The 25,501-nt window shown below is 32.8% G+C and overlaps 1 protein-coding gene across 1 annotated transcript in view; it reads left to right on the forward strand.

The window, feature by feature from the left end:
• Positions 1-25,218, forward strand: part of LOC114341755 (uncharacterized) — a 262,233-nt gene extending 237,015 nt beyond the window's left edge. The window contains exon 13 of the mRNA XM_050652139.1: positions 25,064-25,218. Within this exon, the coding sequence (XP_050508096.1) occupies positions 25,064-25,218 (155 nt within the window). The remainder of the gene's footprint in view (positions 1-25,063) is intronic.
• Positions 25,219-25,501: the final 283 nt, after the last annotated feature.

Consider the following 25,501-nt stretch of genomic DNA (forward strand, 5'->3'; position numbering starts at 1 on the left):
TTGCAACCTGGCTGCTCAAGTGTCCCGACAAAAACCTTATTTCCCTGGAGTAAAAATAAAGCATGTGAAAGTCATATATACCTATGTAAAAAATTTGTGTGTAAGTCTTGTACAAGCAAAATTAAAAAATTTTGTTACTACATAAATTGTGCCTAAATAATTAAATAATTTATTTAAATTAACTAAATGTCTTTTGTTAGTACGTATTACCTCAATATAGGCTTTTTTTTCAATTAAAAACCATAGGAAAAACGACTGGCGATAGAAAATTCTAATACCCGTCATCTTGACCGCTCCGGTGCTTCTAGGTATGCAAAAATGTTGGTGCTTCTAGTGTTAAAACATCACTTAATGAAAAAGAGAAATGTATGAAACTAAGTGTACTACGTACAGGTCAAACTAATGCTAGGTTGGTACCCGGCAATTTGTATAAAAGCACTCTTGCTATATCAGTGTAGAAGAAAAAAAGATATTTTGGATCTTCTTCCTCTGATAAGTCCAGTATTTCATGATTTTTATTTATAAAAATTGAAAAAAAAACTTATCCTGCCTGTGTGTTTTCAGATGATTATGATTCATCTGACGCATAATGATACTTTTGTCTGTTAAGAGACATTACCATTGGTCTGCCGAAAGAGGATTATTATTATTTATTATTTCTATGTTTTTATGTTGTTTTTTAAAAAATATTGCATAAATACGTTTTTATTTATTTTTTTAAACAACAGCCTTTTGGATTGAGCAAAATAATATAGGTCATCTGGTACACGTGATCCAAAAAATAGAAGTCACATTTTTTTATCATTTCTGTTTATTAAAAAAAAATACTTTCTTCAAGATTAGTGTTTACAAAGAAAAGTAAGCAAATATAACAATTTTGTGTAGTACGATTTAGTAGATATGTCAATTAATTATCGTTTTTAACTGCTCATAAAAAGTTGTTTAAAACTTATATTAAATTACCGAGCAACCGCAGATATAATCTGAAGTTCTTATATTGAATTGAAGCTGGAGTATTTAGTATGTTGAATAATTTCCTTAAATTTATTTCTAAATTACTGTCTTATGTAGTATGTAATAAGTTCTTGATCTTCTTTATTTTCTTTATTACTTGTCTTGTCTTAGAAATTTTATTGATACTTGTAATTCTCTTTTCACGTCTCTTTGTCAACTATGTCCCATTTACTCCTGAATATAGGTCTCTTCCAATTGCTTCATCTTTCTCTACCTTGCGCCAATCTAATCCTTTGTTTGCCTGCCTCTGTCCATCTTTATTGATCTATTCCCATGCTTCTTGTCGTCCTTCTTGGTCTTCATTCTAGGGTTCTCCGTTTCCACCTTTTATCACCATATCTGACTATTGGTCGGCACAGCGCTATTTCATTTTTTTTATTTCTGCCACGATATCTCTGATCTTCGTTCTACGTCCTGTTTCGGTGTTACTATACCTGTAATTATTGTTAGTCAGAAAATAAAGAACTAGTTTTCACAATAGTCCATTTTAAACAATAAGGGCTCAATTAAAAACAATTTGATACCCTAAAAATAAAAGTTGTTTGATTTTAAAATAATTTATCTGCTTTCCTTCTGGTTGCAATCTGTATCCTATCAAACGATTACTAATATGGATATAATGGGTCATAGATATATTGTGTCATTAGATAGGTCTATATTATGAACTTAAATATATCAGTTACAGGGGTGAAATAGAAGAGAAAATTAAGTATGATTTTTAATTTCAAATATACCATTCAAACTTTTTGTTTATTCTAAAGGACTTTCGGCCCACGGTAATAATATAGTCTTTCATTCTGCGTTTAAATTTTTCAAAAATACTCAGGTTTGATTTCTCAGGATTCGAAAAAAATGAATGCATTTAAAGAGCATTGGACCCAAGTTTTGGACCTACGCTCTTAAAAAGTATTAAAGTATTATACATTTTTGTAATCAATATTTCAAAAGCTTCTAAATGGCGTGTCATATGATGTACTTTCCCGAACAATGATTTTATTAACGTTTCGACGTCCAAATGGGACGTCGTTGTCAAAATACAAAATATTAATTAATATTTTGTAATTAATATTTTGTATTTTGACAACGACGCCCGATTTGGACGTCGAAACGGTAATAAAATAATTATTAAGTTAAATTGTGTCTTATTTCTCATTTAGAATAGTTACATAATTACAAAAATGCTACAAGGAAACAGCTTCAGAACAACATGTACTTTCCCATTAATGGGATGGGTACGAACTTTCGGCTTCAATGCTATTTAAATGGAATTAATTTTTTTCGGTCCTGAGAAAACTAAAGTATTTTTGAAAAATTTAGACCCAGATAAGACTGAAAGATTACGTTATTACCGAAGGCCGAAAATCCCTTTATAAGTTACAGGGGTGAAAATGTAGTGTGATCTTTAATTTCAAATATCTCATTCAAAAGAAACTTTTTATTCATTCTAAGGAACATTCTGCTCTCGGTAATAAAGTAATCTTTCATTCTGCGTTTAAATTTTTCAAAAATACTTATAAGTTTTCTCAGCATTCGAAAAAAATAATTACATTTAAAATACGTTGAAAATTTTGACAGGCGTCAAAATTTTGCATTTTGTTACTTTCCCCTAAAAAAATCAAAGTTACAACTGTCACCTGAAGAGAATTCGCGTAAAGTTCGAAACTTTGATTCTTTAATATACTATGATTATTTTAAAAATCGACCTGTCCAAGCGATTTGCTTATATGTTAAAAATAAATAAGTTAATAGGGGGGGTAACACCTTATTCCAGCACACTGTAATAACAACCATAAAAATGTATTAACTGTTCATCAAACAACGCTGGTCTGAGTCTGAGTGTGTTAATGCAAAGATGTTTGGATGTAAACCAAGACCTCTACGTAGGTTTCATAGATTTTGAGAAGGCCTTCGATAAAGTCAGACACCAAAAGCTGTATGAAATCCTAAGAAGCAAAAACATCGACAGTCGCGACACTAACATCATATCCAGGTTGTACTGGGGACAAACAGCAAAAATCAAGGTTGATAATGAGAAAACCGAAGAAATTGAGATTCGTCGAGGTGTGCATCCGGGTTGTGTGCTTTCTCCATTACTATTCAATATATATAGCGAAACAATATGTCAGGAAGCGCTCCTAGAGCAAAACATTGGTATGAACATTAACGGAAAGTTAATTAACAATATACGATACGCTGATGACACGCTAATAGTAAGAGATAACCTAGCAAATTTACAGTATTTAATGGAAAACATAAACACTCAGACCAATAAGTATGGTCTAAAACTGAACATCAAAAAGACTAAATTCATGATTGTAACAAAGATGCTATAAACCAATGTGAATTTAACTATAAATAATCAGCCAGTTGAAAGAGTTACGTCCTACAAATATTTAGGTGTTTGCTTCACTGATACTAATGACGAGACAAGAGAAATCAAGAGGCGAATTGAGATAGCGAGACAATCGTTTGTCAAAATGAAAAAGTTCGTATGCAGCCGGGACATAAATATAAACTTAAGAACGAAAATGTTAAGATGCTATGTTTTCTCCGTTCTGCTGTACGGCATGGAAGCTTGGACACTTAAAAAGATAAACATCAAAAACATTGAGGCATTCGAGATGTGGTATTACAGGAGAATGTGGAAAATACCATGGACAGAAACAGTAACAAATCAAGATGTTTTGCTGAAGATGGGGAAGGAATGCGAAGTCATAAAAACGATACAAGCGAAAAAAACTGGAGTATCTAGGCCACATAATGAGAGGAGAAAAGTACTCTCTGTTAAGACTTATAATCCATGGAAAAATCTCGGGAAAGAGAAATTTGAGACGTAGGAGGATTTCCTGGTTGCGAAATTTAAGGGAGTGGTATGGGTGCAGTTCAATACAGTTGTTCAGACCTGCAGTCAACAAAGTTAAGATTGCTGTGATGGTAGCCAACCTCCGATAGGAGACGGTACCGCAAGAAGAAGAAGTTCATCAAACATGCATGTATTTCTCAATTTTATATTGGAATATGAAGACAAAGTGTAAAGACCTAATAGTAGGGGAGCAAAGTATGCTAAATGTGCAGTCACTCGAGCGCTTTGGGACCTATTGGTTTGTGAAGAGTAGGTCCTAAAACCAAAACAAGTTAAGTAAAGTTTTCCATTTTAGTGGGCGCTTGCCATTTTTAAATTTAATTTTCCATTTTCAACAATCGTTTTTTCCGGTTATAGAGCCATCTATCCATAATTCGAAAAAATGTTTCAAATAAAAGTTGCTTATTTTTAGGTAAGGAATCCAAATCTGGAATAAAAATTTGGTCTCTTATTTAAGATTTTAAAGTAACCCCCCACCCAACCTCCATGGGGGGTCGTGTTTGGTATCGTTCAATAGATTTTTCAAAAATATTGATTCAGTGTATTTTGCAGTTTTTCGATCTAATGTTTATTTTGGGAAATATCGCGGGATTTGTATTTAAAATTTTAAATTTACCCCCCACCCTTCTCCGTGGGGGTCATGTTTGGTATCATTCGATAGATTTTTAAAAAATATTGAAACTAATTTTTTAGTTCTCCGATCTAATGTTCATTTCGCGAATTATTCGCTTTTTCTTGTGAAAGCTTTTAACTCACCCATTTCCTTACGCCCCGCTCAAATCGTCAGATTTTTTAAATATACACTCTTTTGCATGTACTTAACTTACCTTATCTTAATCTGACAATTTCGAGAATTTTTAAGGATAAATTTTTTTTTTCGGGCCCCCTTAACGAACTCCCCTGTGTTAAGAGCTACTTTCCGGGTAAGATTAATTTTCAGGATACAAGCTTTCTCCCCATACGATAATATGACGCGCTCGAGTAACTGCAAAAATCCCTGCTTGGGTTCCCCTACCATAATTGAAGTGTTAGATTGGCATTAAAACTTACTTCAAAGTAGCACAATCTCAATATGTAGTCTCAATCAACTGTGTGTTCGAATAATTATTAATAACTATATCTCTCTGATGATATAAAATGGTCAGAACATTATTTTTATTGATGGGAACTTCGTGTATACTGGGGGCTTTAATATTAGCAATTTAGAACATTAAAACAATTATTTATAATTCCTAATTTTTTAATGGTATTCTCTATAATTTTAGTTTGACAGAGATAGATGTTACGGAACCATAGATTCCCAATAGTAAAATATTAATGATCTTGCCTTAAAATTATTGTACTTTTAACTAATATATTTATTAAATATTGTCATAAATCATGGTTTGTTTTCATGGATATTGTGACTTTTTTATGCTATAACGACTATACTAAAAATTATTTATCCCGTTTCAGTTGTTATAGTGTTCTTTGGTTGAAGTTTTGCCAAATAGTCTTGTGTGTTAATGTATAAATTATTTTAAAAATGTGTTTCGCGTCTTGGAAAACTATATATTTAGAGAAAAGTTCTTATATTGTTCTTATTTATAAAAAAATGCTAGTTTTCTTTTCCGTTTTATATTCTTTTTTTTTTCTTGTATTGCGGTTTTATTTTACATTTTAAGATATTAGTTTTAGTTATCGATCACTATTAACATTTGTGAAAAACATTTTATTATAAGTCATTTTGTTACGTTTTATAAGTTCACTAGGACTTCGTATAAGAGCTTTTGAAAACATAGTTCACAATGAGAAAGTACTATTTTTCCTTATATCAGACGTTTCCAAGAAAAGTGTAGTAAATCAATTTTTTTCTATCTTCACTACTCTACAGGAATGAATAATTAATATATCTAATGCACTATCCCCTAAGAAAACCGTAGTAATTTAAGTTCGATCGTTATTGCCTAAATGGCACAAGAATCACTATTCATCTGAACACATTTATCGGCATTTTCCGATGAAAACAGTAGTGAAACGCAGTTACCGTGCTGCGCATTACGACACTCCGCTGTATTTTTTATCAAAAGTGTAATAATTGTAGTTATTACTGTTCTATTTAGAAGGATTTGTAAATTTTAGTTTCGTGTTCTCCCTATTTCAAGTTATAGCTCTACTTTTCGAAGAAAACTGTAAAACATCTAATTTTTAAAAACAAATGATTCATTATTTCAAAAACCGTTTTTTTACAAAAAACATGTATTTATTTGACGCTTTTTTATAAGTATAAGTAAATTCACTTCTGGTTCTTTTATTAGCATTTTAAAATTGACAAAAATTGTTTTTACTCTTCTGAAAAATTTTGTTATTTTGATTTATTACACTTTTCCTAGGACCGTGCGATATGTCTTTGCTAGTGCTCTTTTGATCCATACTCTATTTTGGATTGCGCTGACTATACATCATATTATATATATTATGTTTTTTATTTTAAAGTAAGATAAAAAAGTAGCCTAATATATCAAAATTTACTGCAGTCCAAATTAGTACAATTAATCAAATAAATTTTTAAATTATTGTTAGCATTAACGCTTTTAAGCAAATGAAGAGAAAGATAATATTGTCGTTTAATAGTACATATTATTATAAATAATAAAGAGTAGGTATAATAATTATTGAGATGTATAATCTGTTTACCTGTACATAATTGTTACAATATTTTTAGTATTATACTTTTATACTTATATAATTTCTTCTATATACATTAAATCATCATCAGTTGATACTGCTGTCTTTCATCAGGATTTTAGCTTGCCTGAATATAATTGGGTCTGTTTGTATTATTATAAGCTATTTTTGGTCTACGGATATGTAGTGGCAATTTATCAAAACCCATATTTTTTTTCAAGTATTTGCCTGATGGATGATATCAGTAGTATAAAGTATACGTTAAATATAGGGTTACAATTAGTGTTGCCTAAATCGGTCTTGGTCTTGCAGTCTTGGTCTTGTTCTTGCGTTTTCGCAAGACCAAGACCAAGACCGCCTAATTTTAGCAAGACCAAGACCAAGACTTACCGTGCAAGACCACAAGACAACAAAACTAAGTCTGCGAGACTCTTGCGTCTTGCAGTTAGAACTTAGGGTCGTTTTAGGGAGTATATTATAAGTTCCGCTATATTCTTAGATATTCTATGAGAAACAAAAAAAATTGTAACAACAATTTTGAAAATTGGACTTTACGAACCATACCATAAACATACATAGCGAATCAAAATATCTATTAAAAGAACACTCAACATATTTGACATGTACTCATAGGTCATTATTATAATGTAAAAATAAAATTTTTTAGTACATTCTTTCTCAGTAGCCGACTTCTTTGCTCTGAAATTAATTGTCCTGGTTTTGAGAATAGTCATCTTCTAATCATATTCATATAACACAACATTCCTACGTTGCGACGCCTACAGTAATATCGAATATCGTATCCAAACTTTCTAAAAATATGTCACCTTAGCACTTATATAAATTTACATAAATAATTTTTTTCATTATTAGTTCTCTAGGAATCTAACCAGAAATCTTATCAGTATACATTATTATAGTAAGACTATTATGTATTTTTTCTGCAGCACAGTCAGCAGAAACAATACATAATAGTCTTACTATAATAATGTATACTGATGTGTCCTGTGTTATAAGGTCACTCGGCTAAATAAAATTTGCCGAAACAGCGCGGCTATTATTAGTAAGTATCATAACCAGACAAAAGTATAGAGATAATGCCGGATATCGTGTAAACATACCGAAATATTAACGGGTCATTTTTAATGTCTCAAATTTCCTAAACCTGTTGTCCAATTTAAGTGATTTTTTTTAATATTTTGTCTTACTTTTTATAAATATCGCAGTAATAATAGATATTGTTGCTAGACAGGTCAATTATTGTCAGTGTATACCGGGTGTACCAATCAAACTGTATTTTTTCTCACTCTGTGGAATATTTCAGAATTATGCTAACTGATTATTCTAGCATGCAATAGCATACTGAAATTAAAGCCCAACTATAGCCTCATATTTTCTTAATATTATGTTTTTTATTCATTCACTTATATTGGATAATACAAAAGTTAGGTACTGTTTTAACTAACTAGCCATGTTATTCATCAATACAGAATGTTTTTAAATAAGTATGGCAAACTTTAATGGGTAATTCTGCACGAAACAGTAATGACAGTTTGCTTCATAAACGTTTACTTTATAAATGCTTTGTTTACCAAATAGGGGGGTTGAAATTTTTCTTACAAACTGACGATTTATTTATTGCTCTAAAACCGATTGAGACATGCAAATGAAATTTTGTGGGTTTTAAGAGGTAGTTTTAAATTTAGTTAGTTAGAACATAGGCAGGGATCACTTAGATCGTGGGTTCAAACCCCACCCGGTGTCAGTTGTTTTGATATTTATTAATTTGGCTAGTCTTTACTATGGCTATGATATTCAAGCTTAAAATGTACCTCTTTGTTACGTTGTTCTAAGATAGGCAATAGGCTAATGGGCAACTGCGAGACTTGCAAGACTCTTGCTGCAAGACCAAGACCAAGACCGGGAGCGCAATACCAAGACCAAGACCAGGTGTACTGGCGCAAGACCAAGACCAAGACTGTCTAAGTCTCGTCTTGGTCTTGCATTTGGGCAACACTAGTTACAATCATAATAATAGTCTCCCGTTTTATACCGCTAACGCGGCTTTGGGATTATAACAGTGTAGTCTGTTATATCTAGGGCCTACGGTATACAAGGAAGGTAACAGGGCCAGTGCTACGCTTCAACCGCCTCTTATTACCTTTGGCTTTACCCAAGGTACTTATTTTATTCAGGCTGAGTCGACATGGGCCTATAGACATTTTTAAAAATGTCTAGTTGTTCTTGCCGGCGTTGAGTCTCGAACGCCGGCTTACCAGCATGCGAGTCAGACATCCTACCGCTTAGCTACGCCGGCCCACGGTTACAGTCATACCTCAGAGATTGTCATTTCAATCAGATTCCACAGGTACACCTCCCATTGTGATCTTAAAATCACCGGTGTCCCTCAACGAAGTGTCTTTGGTTCTTTTCTGTATCTCATACCATATTCTTCGAAGCGGAAATTCTGAGATGCCTGGAAACAACAAATATAAGATATGGATGTCCAAACCACAAATAATGACTGAATAACAGTTATAAAGATCGCAATGAAAACGGGCAATACATATCTCAGCAAGGATAAGTAGTCCATTGAAATGTTACATATAGGGCCGGTTGTTCGAACGCTAATCAACACTGGTCACTATCAAATATTTAATTACTGTCACAACTGTCAATGTCAACTTTGGTTGGGTTGCTGAAAAAATAGCTAATTATAATTATGAGATTAGTTAGTCAATTTACATAACAATTATTAACATAATTGATTAACTAATTTCATAATTGTCATCAGTAATTATGTTTTCGGCAACCCAACCAAAGTTGACATTGACAGTTGTGACAGTAATTAAGTATTTGATAGTGATCAATGTTGATTAGCGTTCGAACAACCGGCCCTTAGGATTGCATTTTTGAGAGGAGTCTATTTTATTTTTTTAGTGTGTAAAGGGAGTCAGTAGAAGCTGAAATTCAAGTTTTTGGGGCCGCCGTCCTTGTCCCCCGGCCTCCATCTTGGAAAAAGGGGTGCAAAGGGCTTTCGCGTTGTATCTCGTAAACTAGAAACCCTACAGAAAATTTAATTTCACATAAAATGTAGCAAATGAAATTTTCTATAATTTTATATGTATTACTTTTTATCGTCAAGTGACCAACAAAAAGTTATAAACAAAAATAAGAGAAAATTTTGTAGCAAGTTTCCTTTTGGAGGTTATAACTTTTTTTCCTTTCATTTTACAATAAAATGACATCATAGCAATTTTGTAGAGGGTTCTTTAACTGAGAATTTCCAGTATAAAGTTGTTTAATATAATTTATTTATCTAGGTTTCACAGCTCTCCAAACTTAACCAAATTCTCGAATGCTCATATAGGGATACAATAAAAATAAAACCTTAAGCTTACTTTTCTATCTATATATTTTTTATTTATACAATTTATGATGATCTTAATATTCCTATGCTTTTATTAAACTATTTTTGCACCTTTTCCATTGGCATTATTCACATAGGATGGAATGAGAAAAGGTGCCAAATCATCTTTGTTTAATGCCTTTACACCAATAGAACGACCCTGTAATAACAGTCATAGAAGCCACTTTGTTATCGATGGTGGTTTTCTGATACTAACGGCCGGTTGTTCGAACGCTAATCAACATTGATCACTATCAAATACTTAATTTCTGTCACAACTGTCAATGTCAACTTTGGTTGGGTTGCCGAAAACATAATTATTAATGACAATTATGAAATTAGTTAATGAATTATGTTAATAATTGTTATGTTAATTGACTAACTAATCTCATAATTATAATTAACTATGTTTTCAGCAACCTAACCAAAGTTGACATTGACAGTTGTGACAGTAATTAAGTATTTGATAGTGATCAATGTTGATTAGCGTTCGAACAACCGGTCCATAAAGTAGGTTGGGATAGAAATTCCTCTTCCAACAACATTCTCGATAAGTATGCTCGGTATGTGAATAACGTTATAGATTGTCTACAAGTATAGTATTTGATGACTGATCCGAAAATCCTAATATTATCGCAGGAACAAAGTCATGGGAGCGCTTACGTCGCACTAAAAAGCACCAAGCGACAGAGGTACAGTTTGATAAGAGCACCGTACCAACATTATCGCAAGAAAAATTTCTTGGTAATGAAACGAACAATGCTAACTTCATATGCCTTCTGAAGATTGCTCTATCAGAGGTGGGTTTTAGTGTCGATCAGGCTGAATCTGATGCTGATGCTGTCATCGTCCGTTGTACGCTTGCTGCATCAAAGTCATACGATTCGGTGACAATCATATAAGAACACATCAACATCCTTGTCCAGGGCCGCGCCGTCCACGTGTGCAATGTGTGCGGCGCACACAGGCGCCAGCGATTAAGGGGCGCCACTAAGAGTTGTTACAAAAATTGTACGCAGCGCAGGTCAAAACAACACTTACCCATTTAACGACCTTTCCACCCTGCATATCTCAACTTCAAAGGTAGGTACGTTACGTATTGATTTATACAATCTGCATAAACAAGAAAACTCCTGTAAAGACATGCAGCCACTGGTCCAGCAGAATTTACGCTTTAAAGCCATTGTACAAAAATTTGATAGAAATGTATGATGCTTTATGTGATATAACACATTCGGATTTTGATCTTGATTCAAAATATGAAGCTAGATGTTTAGGAAAATATCAATATTTACATTCATATGCTCAGTCCACATATAGGTATACTTCGTACTACTTCATAAAAGTTAACTTCGTTAGCAAAATTTTACAATAAAAAACAATGAATATGCTTTACAAGAGTTAAAGGCGTAGGCGCAAAATTTCGCGGCAATGTGTTTTAAATTCATTCTTTTTTTTCAAATTCTGAGAAAACTAATACGTATTTTTTAAAAATTTAAACCGAGAATGAAATATTGCGTTATTACTGAAGGCCTAAAGTCCTTGAAAACTTCTATAATGTTAATTTTAATAAGTTACAGGGGTCAAAAAATTTCGCCTGATTTTTAATTTCAAATATCTCATTTAAATCAAACTTTTTGGTTGTTCTAAGATACTTTCTGCTCTCGGTAATAATGTAGTCTTTCATTCTGCGTTTAAATTTTTTAAAAATACTTATTAGTTTTCTTAGGATTCGAAATAAATGAATTCATTTAAAAGACATTGGAGCGAAATTTTGCACCTACGCCCTTAAAACAATTCTTGCTCTAGTTTAGGATAGATAGCAAATTTAATGATGTTATTACTACAGTAAATGAAACTGCAGAGAAACTGGATGTGGAGCCCAGTTTTCAACCAGACAAACAGTTCGGCGTCGCAATAAAAGCAGACAGTGCGATTACGAACATAAAGACGAACCGATTTTGAATCCTAAAATGTCATACAAAGTTAATTTCTTTTATTGTGTACTCGACCAAGCATTAATTTCAGTAAATGAAAGATTTTCCATACTGGAGAATCATGTTGATTCTTTCAAATTCTTATATAATTTAAACGACTGTACAGAACACTCACAATGAAAACATTTGTGTAGAAATTTGTAAAAAAATGAGATTTAATGATCATCTAGATATAGGGGGAGACGATTTAATTGAAGAAATTATACAGCTTCAGCGTTTGTTAAAAGAATTAAATAATGTTTGTAAAATTTTATAATTTATATTTTTAAACGAATTTACTGCAGTTTGCCCAAATTTAGCACTAGTTCTTCGCATTCTGCTCACTCTGGCCATATCTGATGCCACTGCTGAACGATCTTTTTATAAACTTAAACCTAAAAGAATATTTGGGATGGACCATCAGTCAAGGGCGGTTGACAAATTTATCTACCATCTCTATAGAGTCGTCAGTATTAAATCAAATTTATATTCACTATATTATGTTTACCTACCTACATCTTTAGTTTTTTTATGCTGTTACGCCAAAGATTTATTTTTGTTTAATTATTTTAACTTCTTTATTTTCCTGTTGCATGTGTAAGAATTTTTAGTTATTTTTTTTTGTCACAATAAATAATTGTTCATTTTGGGCGCCATTAAATGTTTTGCACACAGGCGCTACCACGTGCTAGCGCGGCACTGTCCTTGTCTTGCTCACGGCAATAGGAAGAAACCAATCTAATGTATTTTTTTAATCCTTCAAAAGGGCGAACGTCCGAACAGTTGTACTGTCCTTCAAGTTTTATATATGACGACGTAATTGCAGAGAATTTGCTGTTTGTTCATGCCTTCTCAGGATGCGTCAGCACTGAATAACATGAGCAAAGTAAAATTCATAAAAAATTTGCAGAAGCATCCTGAGTTAGCTAGTGGAACAACATTATTTGTCAGTGAGAAAGTCGAGCCATCTTTACTCAGTGTTGTTGGCGAACGTTTTTTCACCTCTTTATATGGCGGAAATAAAGACAATTCTCTGAACACCCTGAGATAGAAACGATTCGCTTAGACAGTGACAAAAAATGCATTTAATCTCTCCTCACTTCCTCCAACATCAGTTGCAGCCCATTTTCACAGTCTCCGAGTATATCACCAGATTCAGTCATGGCTCGGTAAATATTGTGATGCAAAAGATTGGGGCTGGAAAAGGCATGGAAAATATTGGATACCAATCCAAACTTTCAAGCCTTCAGCACCTCCCCGAGCTTATGAAATTAATAATTTTTTGCAGATACAAAGGAAACTGTGGAAGTGGATGCAGTTGCCTAAAAGCAGCCCTCAAATGTTCAGAAGTGTACCTCCATTGTGGTGGTGAAAGCTGCAGCAACATCGTGGAAATTTCAACATTAATTATTGAAGAAAATAAATTGGAAGACGAATTACTGACAATAACGAGAACGCTAACTACCATTATATCACAAAAATTCACCTCGGATACTGATTCAAATCTTAAGTCGCAGCCTGGACTATCGAAAAAAATGAAAAAAATAATAACTATGATAGACCTTTTCCAATATACAGGGTGATTGATTAGTAGGGTAAAGCTCAATAGATCCGCTATAATAATAGATAGCAATAAAAGTTAATAACAAAAATTTAAGCCACCTTTGAGCTTCATATTACAAAATTAGTTAGAATGTTACAGAGTGTTCGATAACACAGTGGCAGACCTAACTTATGTTTTTTAAATGGAACTCCCTATATTTTATTTTATATTTGAAATTCTGTTAACTTCTCCATCACAAAAATATAAAGGTTTGTAATGTTATACAGGGTATTTACAAAGTTATAACCAATTTTGTATGAAAATCGTAACAAGTTCAACTCCCTGTATAAATAAAAATAAGCACAACAGCAACGGTTTATTAATGCCTTATTTTTTATTTATTGTCAAAATTTTTAAGAATTATTGATATTGCTAATTTTCTTTATATCAAATACAGGGTGAGTCAAGACGCAAGTACATTATTTTCTCAGTAATGTTAAACGGAACACTCTGTATTTTATATCATTATTGAAAAGTAACATTACCTTACTTTAATTTTTATATAATATTCCCTATGCCCAAATTTATTAGTTTTCGAGATATTTTCATTTTTCAGAGCAAATTATATTAAGTGTTCAAATTTATCTAAATTTTAAGTAAGCCATGACTGAATTGACAATTGAAGATTACCGATTATCAATCCGGTAATCAGTGTAACACTGTAGCAAATAAAGAAATAAAAATAATTTGTTAGTAATACATTTTACAAACAAAAACACAACCACTATATGCAACATTTTTGAAACAATTAAAAACTATCTTTTTATGTAAATGCACCAAATAAACAAAGAAAATTAGTAATAAATTTTACAAAAAACACACAAACACAAAATACAATATTTTGTGAAGACAATTAAACACTACTTTTGTATGTAAATGTAACAATGTAACAAATAAAGAACGAAACATAATTTATCAGTAATACATTTTGCAAAAAAACATGTTTGAAAAAATTAGAAGCTACTTTTAATAAAATATTTTTAATATTTAATTACATAAGGTGTTCAGAATTATCTCCTAACACATTTATGTACGCCTAAAAACGATCATTGAATGAGCTACTTACTCTACGGAGCATTTGTAAATTAACACATCGAAATACACTTTGTACTCTATTTTTCATCTCATCCCTTGTTGTTGGAGGTATTTTATAAACTTCATTATTAACGTAACCCCAAAAAAATCAGTCCAGTTTATTAAATTCTGGTGATTTGGGTGGCCACGCTACTGGTCCATTGAAAAATGAAAATATCTCGAAAACTAATAAATTTAGACATAGGGAATGTTATCTAAAAATTAAAGTACGGTAATGGTACTTTTCAATAGTGATATAAAATACAGGGTGTTCCATTTAAAATTACTGAGAAAATAATGTACTTGCGTTTTGACTCACCCTGTATTTGATATAAAGAAAATTATCAATATCGACCATTCTTGAAAATTTTGACAACACGTTAAAAAATATGGCATTAATAAACCATTGTTGTTTTGCTTATTTTTATTTATACAGGGAGTTGAACTTGTTACGATTTTCATATAAAATTGGTTATAACTTTGTAAATACCCTCTATAACATAACAAACCTTTATATTTTTGTGATGAAGAAGTTAACAGGATTTCGAATTTAAAATAAAATATAGGGTGTTCCATTTAAAAAAACATAAGTTTGGTCTGCAACTCTGTTATCGAACACCCTGTAACATTCTAACTAATTTTGTAATGTAAAATTTTTGTTATTAACTTTTATTGCTATCCATTACTATAGCGGAGCTATTGAGCTTTACCCTACTAATCAATCACCCTGTACATATAATAATAAATAATATTATTTTGTCTAGAAGTTGTCCGTGGATTAGGCCCACTGGGGATACCACACAGAAAACGCGCTTCCAGACTCTACCTCATGGGTGGTGGGAGAAGGGTCAAAAATAATTTAATCATAGCGTAGGAATATTAAGATAATAATAAATTGTATGAATAAAAAATTAAGCCTAACGTTTTGTTTTCATTGCATCCCTATGAGCATTCGAGAATGCTCGAGAATCTGGTCAAGTTTGGAGCGCTGTAAAACCTATATAAATCAATAAAATTAAACAACTTTATAGTGAAAATTGCTCGCTAAAAACCCTCTACAAAATTTTTATAAAGTTATTTTATTGTAAAATGAACTGAAAAAAAGTTATAACCTCCAAAAGGAAACTTGTAAAAAATTTTTACTTTTTTTTTGGTTTATATCTATTTTGTTGGTCACTTGACGATAAAAAGTGATATAAACAAAATTGTAGAAAATTTTATTTGCTACATTTTGTGTGTTATTAAATTTTCTGTAGGGTTGGTAATTAAGGCGCGAAACCACTTTGCACTCCTTTTTCAAGATGGCGGCCGGGAGACAAGGGTTGCGACTCCAAAAACTTGAACTTAAGCTTTTACTGATGTCCCCTACATATTAAAAAATAAAATTGACTGCTTTAACAAATGCAAGGAATGAACAAAAAATGTAATATTTCAATTGACTGAAGGAGGAAAAAATCAATCAAGTCACAAAAGAAGAGAAGACACTTCGAAGACACGAAGAGAACTTAAGAATAAAAACGATACGAATGCTCATGTAGCACAACGGCTAAATAGAGATATTAATAAAGCAGTGACAAAGAACTTAGGAGAATATAAGACTAAAACGATAAGACTAAAATGATAACAAGGGTTGTTTAGAAAATAGAAAATCAAAGTTTAAGGGCCTGAAAAAAGTCAAGCTCTAGGTAGAAAGAATATTGTTAGGCTGGCAGATCTAACTTGACAAATAAAAATGGTTAGGTAAACACAACATAAAAATAGTTGAAGAATTTTACACATAACTGTACCTATATAGAAAAATATAAGAAATACGGCACCAAGTTGAGAATCATAGGCGGAACCAGGGGGGGGGTTTTGGGGGTTGTAACCCCCCCCCCCATTGGGATGTACTTTGAGCTCTATACGCTTAACACCATAGCCCTCAGAGACCTTCCAGTAGTTGTAACCCCCCCCTTTCAGGTAGTTGTAACCCCCCCTTAGGATCATCCTGGTTACGCCTATGTTGAGAATAGACTAGAATGTGGGTTCAGAGGACATCCCAGAAAAGAAAACAGTAAAGCAGCTAGTGATAACCAAATTTTTATTTCATCATCAGCCCATAGTCATTCACTGCTGAACATAAGCCTCCTCGAAAAATCCTTTCCTTAATCCACTTGTATCCTCCTTTAATAGGTTTTCAATAGATCATCATCAACAGGGCTTTTCATTCCGCATGGAATGTTTGCCGCTCTTACTTAGAGCTCACGGATTCGCTTATTGCGGTGAATCATTTTGCATTCCACTTGTGTTTGTCAAAGTTTGTTGTATGACTTGACTTTCCTTACAATTTTCTTCTATTTATTTCGATGTGTGCATAGTTCCCTCCAGTTTCTTGCTTCCGGAAGTTTGATATCTATCATGACCTGGTCCTCCCATATCTCTCTGGGTCTCTTAGAGCTTTCTGATTCGCTTATTGCGGTGAATCACTCCGCATTCCACTTGTCTGTTGTCAAAGTTTGTTGTATGACTTGACTTTTGTTATAATTTTCTTTCACTTATTTCGATATGTGCATTGTTCCCCCCAGTTTCTTACTTCCAGAAGTTTGATATATGTCATGACCTAGTTCTCCCATCTCTCTCTGGGTCTTCCCCTTGGTCTTTCAGTTTGTGGTTTCCATCTGGGTGATCTTCTTAATCAGAAGGTCGCTTTTCCTTCTCTCTATGTGTCCAAGCCATCTCAACCTCTGCGCTTTAATAAATCTAACTATATTTTCTCCCTCCATTATGTCCCTTAGTTCATGGTTCGTTCTTCCTCTTATTTCTCTGTTGTCCATTTTTATCGGGCACATAAATCGTCTGAGGATTTTTCTTTCGAATATTCTCAATTTTTCTTCATCTTTTTCCGTGAGACACATTGTCTCAGTTACGTACGTAACTACTGGTCTGATTGCAACTCTGTATATTTTCAGTTTTGAATTTCTGGATAAGTTTTTTTCCTTCATAAGCCTATGATATCTCCAGTATGTTTTGTTGCCTGCTAGTATTCGCTCAGTTACTTCTTCACTTCTCTTGTTTTGGCCATTCACTATTACTCCCAAGTATTTAAATTGTTGGACTCTTTCAAAAGTGTAGTTTTCTATTTGGATTTCTCTCGTCCTCTTATCTTCTCTTCTAGAGCAGAGTAGATATTTTGTTTTTCCTTCGTTAATTTCTAGACCTCTTTTCCGTGCTTCCTTTGCCAGGACTGTTACTGCTTGTTTTAATCTTTCCTTGCCTCTTGCGTAGGCTATATTTCCTTTAATTTTGCTGACCCGACCAAACTTTCTATTGATTTTAAGGGTGTTAGTAAAACTTGGTCTTATTTTATTTTTTTATATCTTTGGTGGAATATGGTATTTTTTTGGTTGTCTGACCCGGAATATTAGACACTACTGATTATGTCCCTACCTGATTATGAATTACCGAAAATGTCCCTATTTATTATATAGGCGAGAAATACGCGTTAGATATCATTTATTCTGGCTATCACAACTAATCTAAGCATCCACCACCCCATTTGTAGATACCTTTGTCCAGTTGCGAGCGATAGTTTACCTTTGAGGAACAAAAATGGTTCTTAAACTATCGGTAATTCTTTTGTTTTATGTGTGAGTATTTGTTCGTTTTGTTTGATAACAGCTTGTAGCGTTATCAAACTATGTTGTTCTTGGAGTTAGTCGTAAATGAAAGACTTTACGCATCCAAAACTATAACAACATGTTATTTTGTGTTTTTTTATGACGTTAATTATGCATACCATCATTATTCGTATGTTATTCGTGGTGTTAGTCAGGGATGAGATACTCCCATGCGTCCATTATAACGGTAACATACCTAAGCTAGATTTTGTTGATGATGACGTAGAACGTCGTCGTCTTTTTTTTTGTGCGTTAATTTGTTAACGATGACGCGCAGTGTCGTCGTATTTTACGATTGAGCGTCGTATTGATTATTTGTGTTTAGGATGACGCGTTACGTTATCGCATTTTTTTTTTTTTTTGAGTTTATTTGAGCTTGTGATGACGCGTTGCGTTATCGTATTTTGTTTCGATTTCGTCTATGCGTTGTGAGTGTATTTGTTAGCGTGAGGCTAAGGTCTCTGAACAATTACACGACGATTTAGTTATTTGTGTTTTGGGACAACAGTGTCGTGTTGTCATTGCTAAAATATTTTAGGGGTCCTGGGTCAATGAATCCTTGACATCTCCTGTATATAGTTATTTTAGTTTAGTTTGTTTAGCTCTCTTGTTACTAGTGTTACACTATGACAAATTGCTATTTTGTTTATTTTAGTTTTGCTTTGTTGTTTTATTATCAGTGAACTCACTATAACGAATTGCTTATTTAGTAGTTTGTTTTTGTTTATTTTTTTTGTTTTGAATCAATTATTTCTGTTTTGATTGGATTGATATCGTTAAGGACATTTCTTCTTGACATTTACCCTTTTGTTTTCAAAATTATATTTTTGTTTTAACGTTTTTTATTAAGAATATATCTCTTGTCTTTCTGGGAGTTTCATTATTTGTGAAATTTTCCGTCGCGATTAATCCCGGAAGATTTTTAAGGAACATTTAGCCATCCTTTCTTCTTCTTTTTGTTTTGTAGCTTCAACTTGTAGTTGGAAAGTTTCAATTGCTGGTTGAAAGTTGATATTTTTTTACTCTTTGATGCGAATAGCTTACCTGTTGGCCACCCGCCTTTGCTGAGCTGGAAGCACCACACTTTTCCGTTTCCAGAAACTTCAGCACTGGTCTGTTCCACCCTTTTGGTTAGGTTAGAGCTATTTTATTAGAAATCTGCCATTGGTAGTTGTGCTTAAGAGCCACCGAACCGCTCCTGGAGTCGACTCATCAAGTCGAATGTCCAGTTTAACTTTTTTTTGTCTTGGGATTACATGATGTTACATTTAGCTCTTAAAGTACGCCTAACAAAATGTTACGTATATAGTGTACTATACTATGGACTGGAATCATGGACGTTAAATGTAGAGACAATGAGACGACTTCACGCCTTTAAAATGTGGACGTATAGAAGAATTATGAGGGTTTCCTGGGTAGATAGAGTTACGAAAGAGAAGGAAGTTGAACTTACAATTAAAGAAAGAAAACTACAGTACCTCGGACATGTGATGCGGGGCCAAAAGTATGGCATCCTGCGACTCATAATGCAGGGAGAGATAGATGGCAGAGGAAGCATCGGCAGAAGACGAATTTCATGGCTGAAGAACCTGAGAGAATGGTTTGGATGCAGCTCAAAACAACTATTTAGAGCTACTGAAGCTAAGAAGCTTTTTTGTTGGTTCCTTTAGGTAACCAGTGGCGCCCAATATTTTATTTTTTGTTTTACATCCTTATTTTGATTTTTCTATCTTTTTAATTTTTTTTAAGCTAATAAGAGTACATTATTACCATCCCTTAAAAATCCAATCCTTAAATCTCTGAGACTAGAGCGACCGTGGCCTTGAATTTTGTTGTGTAACATCCCCTTATACGACATATCAATATCTTGTCAAATTTCAATTCCCTTTTCATGTTATGCAAACAACACCCTCTTTTTGGGGCAAGTTTCAGCCTTGACTGTTCCATCTACTGCTATGTTGAATAATGTGGTTGACAGTGAATCGCCTCGCCGCACTCCTGTTTCTATTGCAATTATTGATTTTGTGCTACCTTCCTCTGGTGTTACTCGAGATCCATCCATAGCCATTTTTGTTAATCTGATTAAGTTTGCTGATATATCTTGATTTTGAATTTCAATAAATAATTAGTTATTTCTTCCAATACAGTTAAAGGCTTTTCTGAAGTCTACGAAGAGGATGTGGAGTGTGGAGTTCTATGTTGTGTTCGTGGCATTTTTCCATTGTTTGTGTAATTATTAGGATCGCATCTGTAGTGGATCTGCCTTCTCTGAATCCTTGCTGGTAGTGCCCAATTTTAATCTCTGTGAATGGATAAACTGATTTTCATGGATAAACTGATTAAATCAGTGTTTTTCGTAAACAGAACCATCGACTCCTCTAAACTACGGTGTGAAATCGATAAATCTTTGAATCATTTCATTTTCGATCTCGGCCATTTTACTTAAAGTTAAAAGTTTCTTCCAGTAAGCACATTGAAAAACAACACTCATAAAACTCACAAATGATAATAGTTTTTTCTATTATTATATAAATTTTTTTAAGTGAAAGAAAATATTTTTAAGATTGGAGGATTTTAACAACTAATTTTACTCATCTTCGATCAGCAATGTTTGAAACTTTAAACAGTATATCAGGTAACCTCAAAAGTTCTGCAGCAAATACAGGAATTATACTTTTAGAATTTTTAATAAGATGGCTTCACTACACAAAAAAGTACGCCGCCCATCTTCTAGCAAGTCGCAGTACAACTAAAAACACGCAGTTGTCAAGTGTCCGTGTAAAATAAATAAATAAATAAAAATAAATAAATAAATAAAGACGGTGGCCTTATTTGGGTTGAAGCAAGAAAGTTGAAATATTAAGGCCATACTTCCAAAGATGGGAATTATTCAATATTATAGAATAGAATAGAATAGAAATATGCTTTATTGTCATGAAAAATTTAACAATTTTATAGACAAAGCTTGCAAGAATCATAAATAAAAACAATAACAAATACAATTTACTAAAATTATACAAATCGTCAATATAAATAAAACATAATAAAATGAAATAAAAATCAGTAACAATCTATTGCAAAATTTTTTAAAAAATTGCAAATTGCGTAATCTACATTAAGAAATTTAATAAGTAATTTAATAAGCTTTGCTGCTGCATATGACACTCAAATATAGATTAAGATTCTACTTATACATAAGAATACTGTAATTTCTTAGTTAGTGGTTAAGAAACTCTGCTATTGAATAATATGGTCTTTCAGATAAATAGGCTTTTGTCATTTTACGGAACTTGGGGAAAGATGTTGCAGATTTAAGTTGTAGAGGGAGATGGTTGTATAGTTTTTTTGCAGAATATAATGTAGATTTCTTTACTAACTCACTGGACGGGATCGGTAAATAGATGTCAAAAGTAGAATTTCTAGTGGAATAGTCATGTCTAGGTCTTGCTGGAAAGACATGTAGATGTTTACGAATTAAGCAAACAGTTTCTAAAATATATAAAGAAGGTAATGTTAGAATCATGTGATCTTTGAAGAAGCTTCTGCAATGTGTTGTTCTTCTGAGGCCAAACAGATATCTTATTGCTCTTTTTTGTAATTTAAAAATAACATCGGATTGGGCAGCTGTACCAGAACCCCAAAAAGGCAGACCATATCGAAGATGGGACTCGAACAATGAAAAGTATGTTATTTTGGAAGAGGCTAAATCCATTTCCTTCGAGACAGATCTTATTGCAAAGCAAGCTGAGGATAGTTTCTTGCTTAACACATCGATATGAAGGGACCATTTAAGGTTGCTGTCTAAAAAAATACCAAGAAACTTTACAGAATCAACGATACTGATCTGGCTGTTATGAAGGTGTAAGGGTTGAATAGTTCCTTTGTAGGGTAATGCTACTGTTTTATCTACGTTAAAAGAGAGTAAATTAGAATCTGACCAGGATTTTATTGTGAGTAGATCAGAAGTTATAGTAGCATGAAGAGTTGCGATATTTGAGTTGCTGCAAGTGATACTGGTATCGTCAGCAAAAAGAAAAACTTTTCCATCGATTTTTAAACTAGTGATGTCATTAATAAAGATAAGGAAAAGTAGAGGACCCAATACTGAACCTTGTGGTACTCCACAAACAACATTTTTGAGACTAGAGTCTGTATCATTTGCTCTAACTAGTTGTTTCCTATTATCCAAGTAAGATTGAAACCAGTTCAAGGAAATATCTCGAATTCCATAGAAATCTAGTTTTTTTATCAAAATGTCGTGATTAAATAATCAAAAGCTTTGGCATAATCACAAAAAAACAGTGGCAGTGTGGAGATTATTGTTTAATGCTTGATAAACCTCATGTAGTACAGAAAACATGGCATCGGTGGTACATTTATTATTTAAAAAGGCGAACTGATTTTGTAATAAAATCTTGTTATCAACGAGAAAGGACATGTCGGGCTTTTATGAGTCTTTCAATAATTTTGAAGAGTACCGGTAGTAATGCAATAGGTCTATAATTGCAGGCAATAGATTTTTCACCACCCTTATGAAGAGGAATAATGATGGCCGTCTTTAGGCACTCTGGAAATTTACCTTTCTCAAAAGAATCATTAATTAGAGAGATGAGGACTCCCAACACATTGTCTGGGAGATTTGAGAAAATTTTTATGTATAGTCCATCGGTGCTACAGGAAGATTTGCTTTTGATACTATTGATTGTTTGGATCAGTTCAGATTTACCAACCGGTCTTATAAAGAATGAATTCGAAACCTTTCCTGAATTAGGTAGATAGGAAATGGGATCTTGTTTTGACACAATAGTTGATGTTATATTTTTACTCACAAATTGTTTGTTATATTTTTAACAAAGTATTCGTTTAGATTTTGTGGGTCTGGAAGGTAAAATGTTTGAGCTGTGTGAGTTTTATTTCGAAGATCGTTTATTATGGACCAAGTTTCTTTTGCAAAACTTTTGGAGCTTCTGAGACGATTTTGGTAGTACAATTTTTTAGCCGATTTTATAAGTTTTAAATAGATTGCCCTGTACTTGGTGATATATTCAGTAACAGGGACGTTGGTAGTAAATTTCTTGATATACATAGTCCTGTCGCCAGGGGGGGTACAACGGCCTTCTTAATTCAGATGGACTTACCCAAGTTTTTTTTATGTATTTTGACCCGTAGAACACGAATTTTTTGGGTAACAGTTGATCCGGATGTCGATAAGATTGTTATAAACAAAGAAGTTGAGGAATTACATAACAGCGATTTCTCGCAAAACAAAACATTTCTTTGTATTTTTTGGGTCATTCTAACCAAAAAATGTTCCTACAAGTTTTTTCGTAGGATGCATAGTTTTCGAGATAAATGCGGTTGAACTTTCAAAAAATCGAAAAATTGCAATTTTTGAACCCGAATAACGTTTGAATAAAAAATAAAATAGCAATTCTGCTTACCGCCTTTAAAAGTTTAAGTAAAATTATATCTGTTTTGAATATTTGCATTGCTAAAAATTTATTTTTTGATTGTTAAAAAAAGCTGTAAACACATAGTGTTTCCCGTGCCTAATACATGCGCTTTAATGCATGCTACTTAGAAATAGCCCCGCTTGCACTTTTACCTCCTCTACGTACTCGTTCGATTTTAAATGAGAAATCATTGAAACATCACTCAAGCACTAGGTGTTTATAGCTTTGTTTTAACAATAACATAATACATTTTTAGCAATACAAATAATTAAAACCGATATAATTTGACTTGAACTTTCAAATGCGGTAAGCAGAATTGCTATTTTATTTTTTAATCAAAAGTTTTTCGGGTTCAAAAATTCCAATTTTTCGATTTTTTCAAAGTTCAACCGCGTTTATCTCGAAAACTATGCATCCTACGAAAAAATTTGTAGGAACATTTTTTGGTTAGAATGGCCCAAAAAATACAAAAAAATGTTTTGTTTTGCGAGAAATCGCTGTTATGTGATTCCTCAACTTCTTGGTTTATAACAATCTTATCGACATCGGGATCAACTGTTACCCAAAAAATTCGTGTTCTACAGGTCAAAATACATAAAAAAAACTTGGGTAACTCCATCTGAATACAGGAGGCCGTTGTACCCCCCCTGGCGACAGGACTAACAGTAGTGAACGCATGTTTTTGGCTGATATGCAGAAACCTTTGGTAGTCCAGGGTTTGCGATGTTTTTATTGTTTGCGATGTTTATTAAAACTCTTCCTGCAAAAAAGGATCAAGGGTAGACGAAACATATCCTGAATGAGGATGTACCCTGGCTCAAAAACCTACATAAGTGGTATGATATTGTAGTTCAGTAAAACTTTTCAGAGAGGCTGCCAATAGGATACGGTTAGCTTTAATGATAACCAACCTCCGATAAGAAAATGAATCACAAGAAGAACATTATGCAATTAAAATATATGTTAACGTACAAATCGTTAGTTCAAATTCATAATTCACGTAGTTTCTTTCGCGCCAATGTGTTTAAATGCATTCATTTTTTTCGAATCCTGAGAAAACTAATAAGTATTATTGAAAAATTTAAACGCAGAATTAAATATTAAATTATTACCAAGGGCCGAAAGTCTCTGAAACTTTTATAATGTTTATTTGAATAAGTTACAGGAGTGAAAAGAAAATAGAAAATTAAGTGTAGTTCTTAATTTCAAATATCATAGTTTTGTCAGGATTCGAAAAAAAAAATAAATACATTTAAAACATATTGGCCTGAAATTTTGCGTCTACGCAATTAATAATTACATATAAATATCGTATATAATGTAGTCATTATTTACTTTTTCTTTTAAGGTTCTTCCACAAAAAGTGGCACCTGGCATAAAGAATTGAGGTCAGGAATTCCAGTGCCTATTACCTCAGAGACGAAATTCAGACTGCGAACAAACGTTACAACTAATAATGTTGCTGGTCCCGTTATAGCCCGTAGGTTAGTGATTTTTTCCTGACAACCCGCACTTGATAAAATTTCAATACACTTTAACAAATGCATTGTACTGATAAAAAATCATTTTTGATTCGTAATCCATTAGATATATTTCACGAAAAAATTATGACAAAATAAATATCTGTAACTATATACGCTTTCAAATTTCTAATCAATGTGTGTCCTAAATATGTTATCTTAAATTATTTTTAAACTAGTAGCTATTCATATTTTTTTTATTTTACTACGTACTCCATTGAAAAGTTACATTTAGGGTTGCATTTTTCATAGGACGCAATTTTATT

This window comes from Diabrotica virgifera, chromosome 5, assembly GCF_917563875.1.
Source record: "Diabrotica virgifera virgifera chromosome 5, PGI_DIABVI_V3a".
NCBI lineage: Eukaryota > Metazoa > Arthropoda > Insecta > Coleoptera > Chrysomelidae > Diabrotica > Diabrotica virgifera.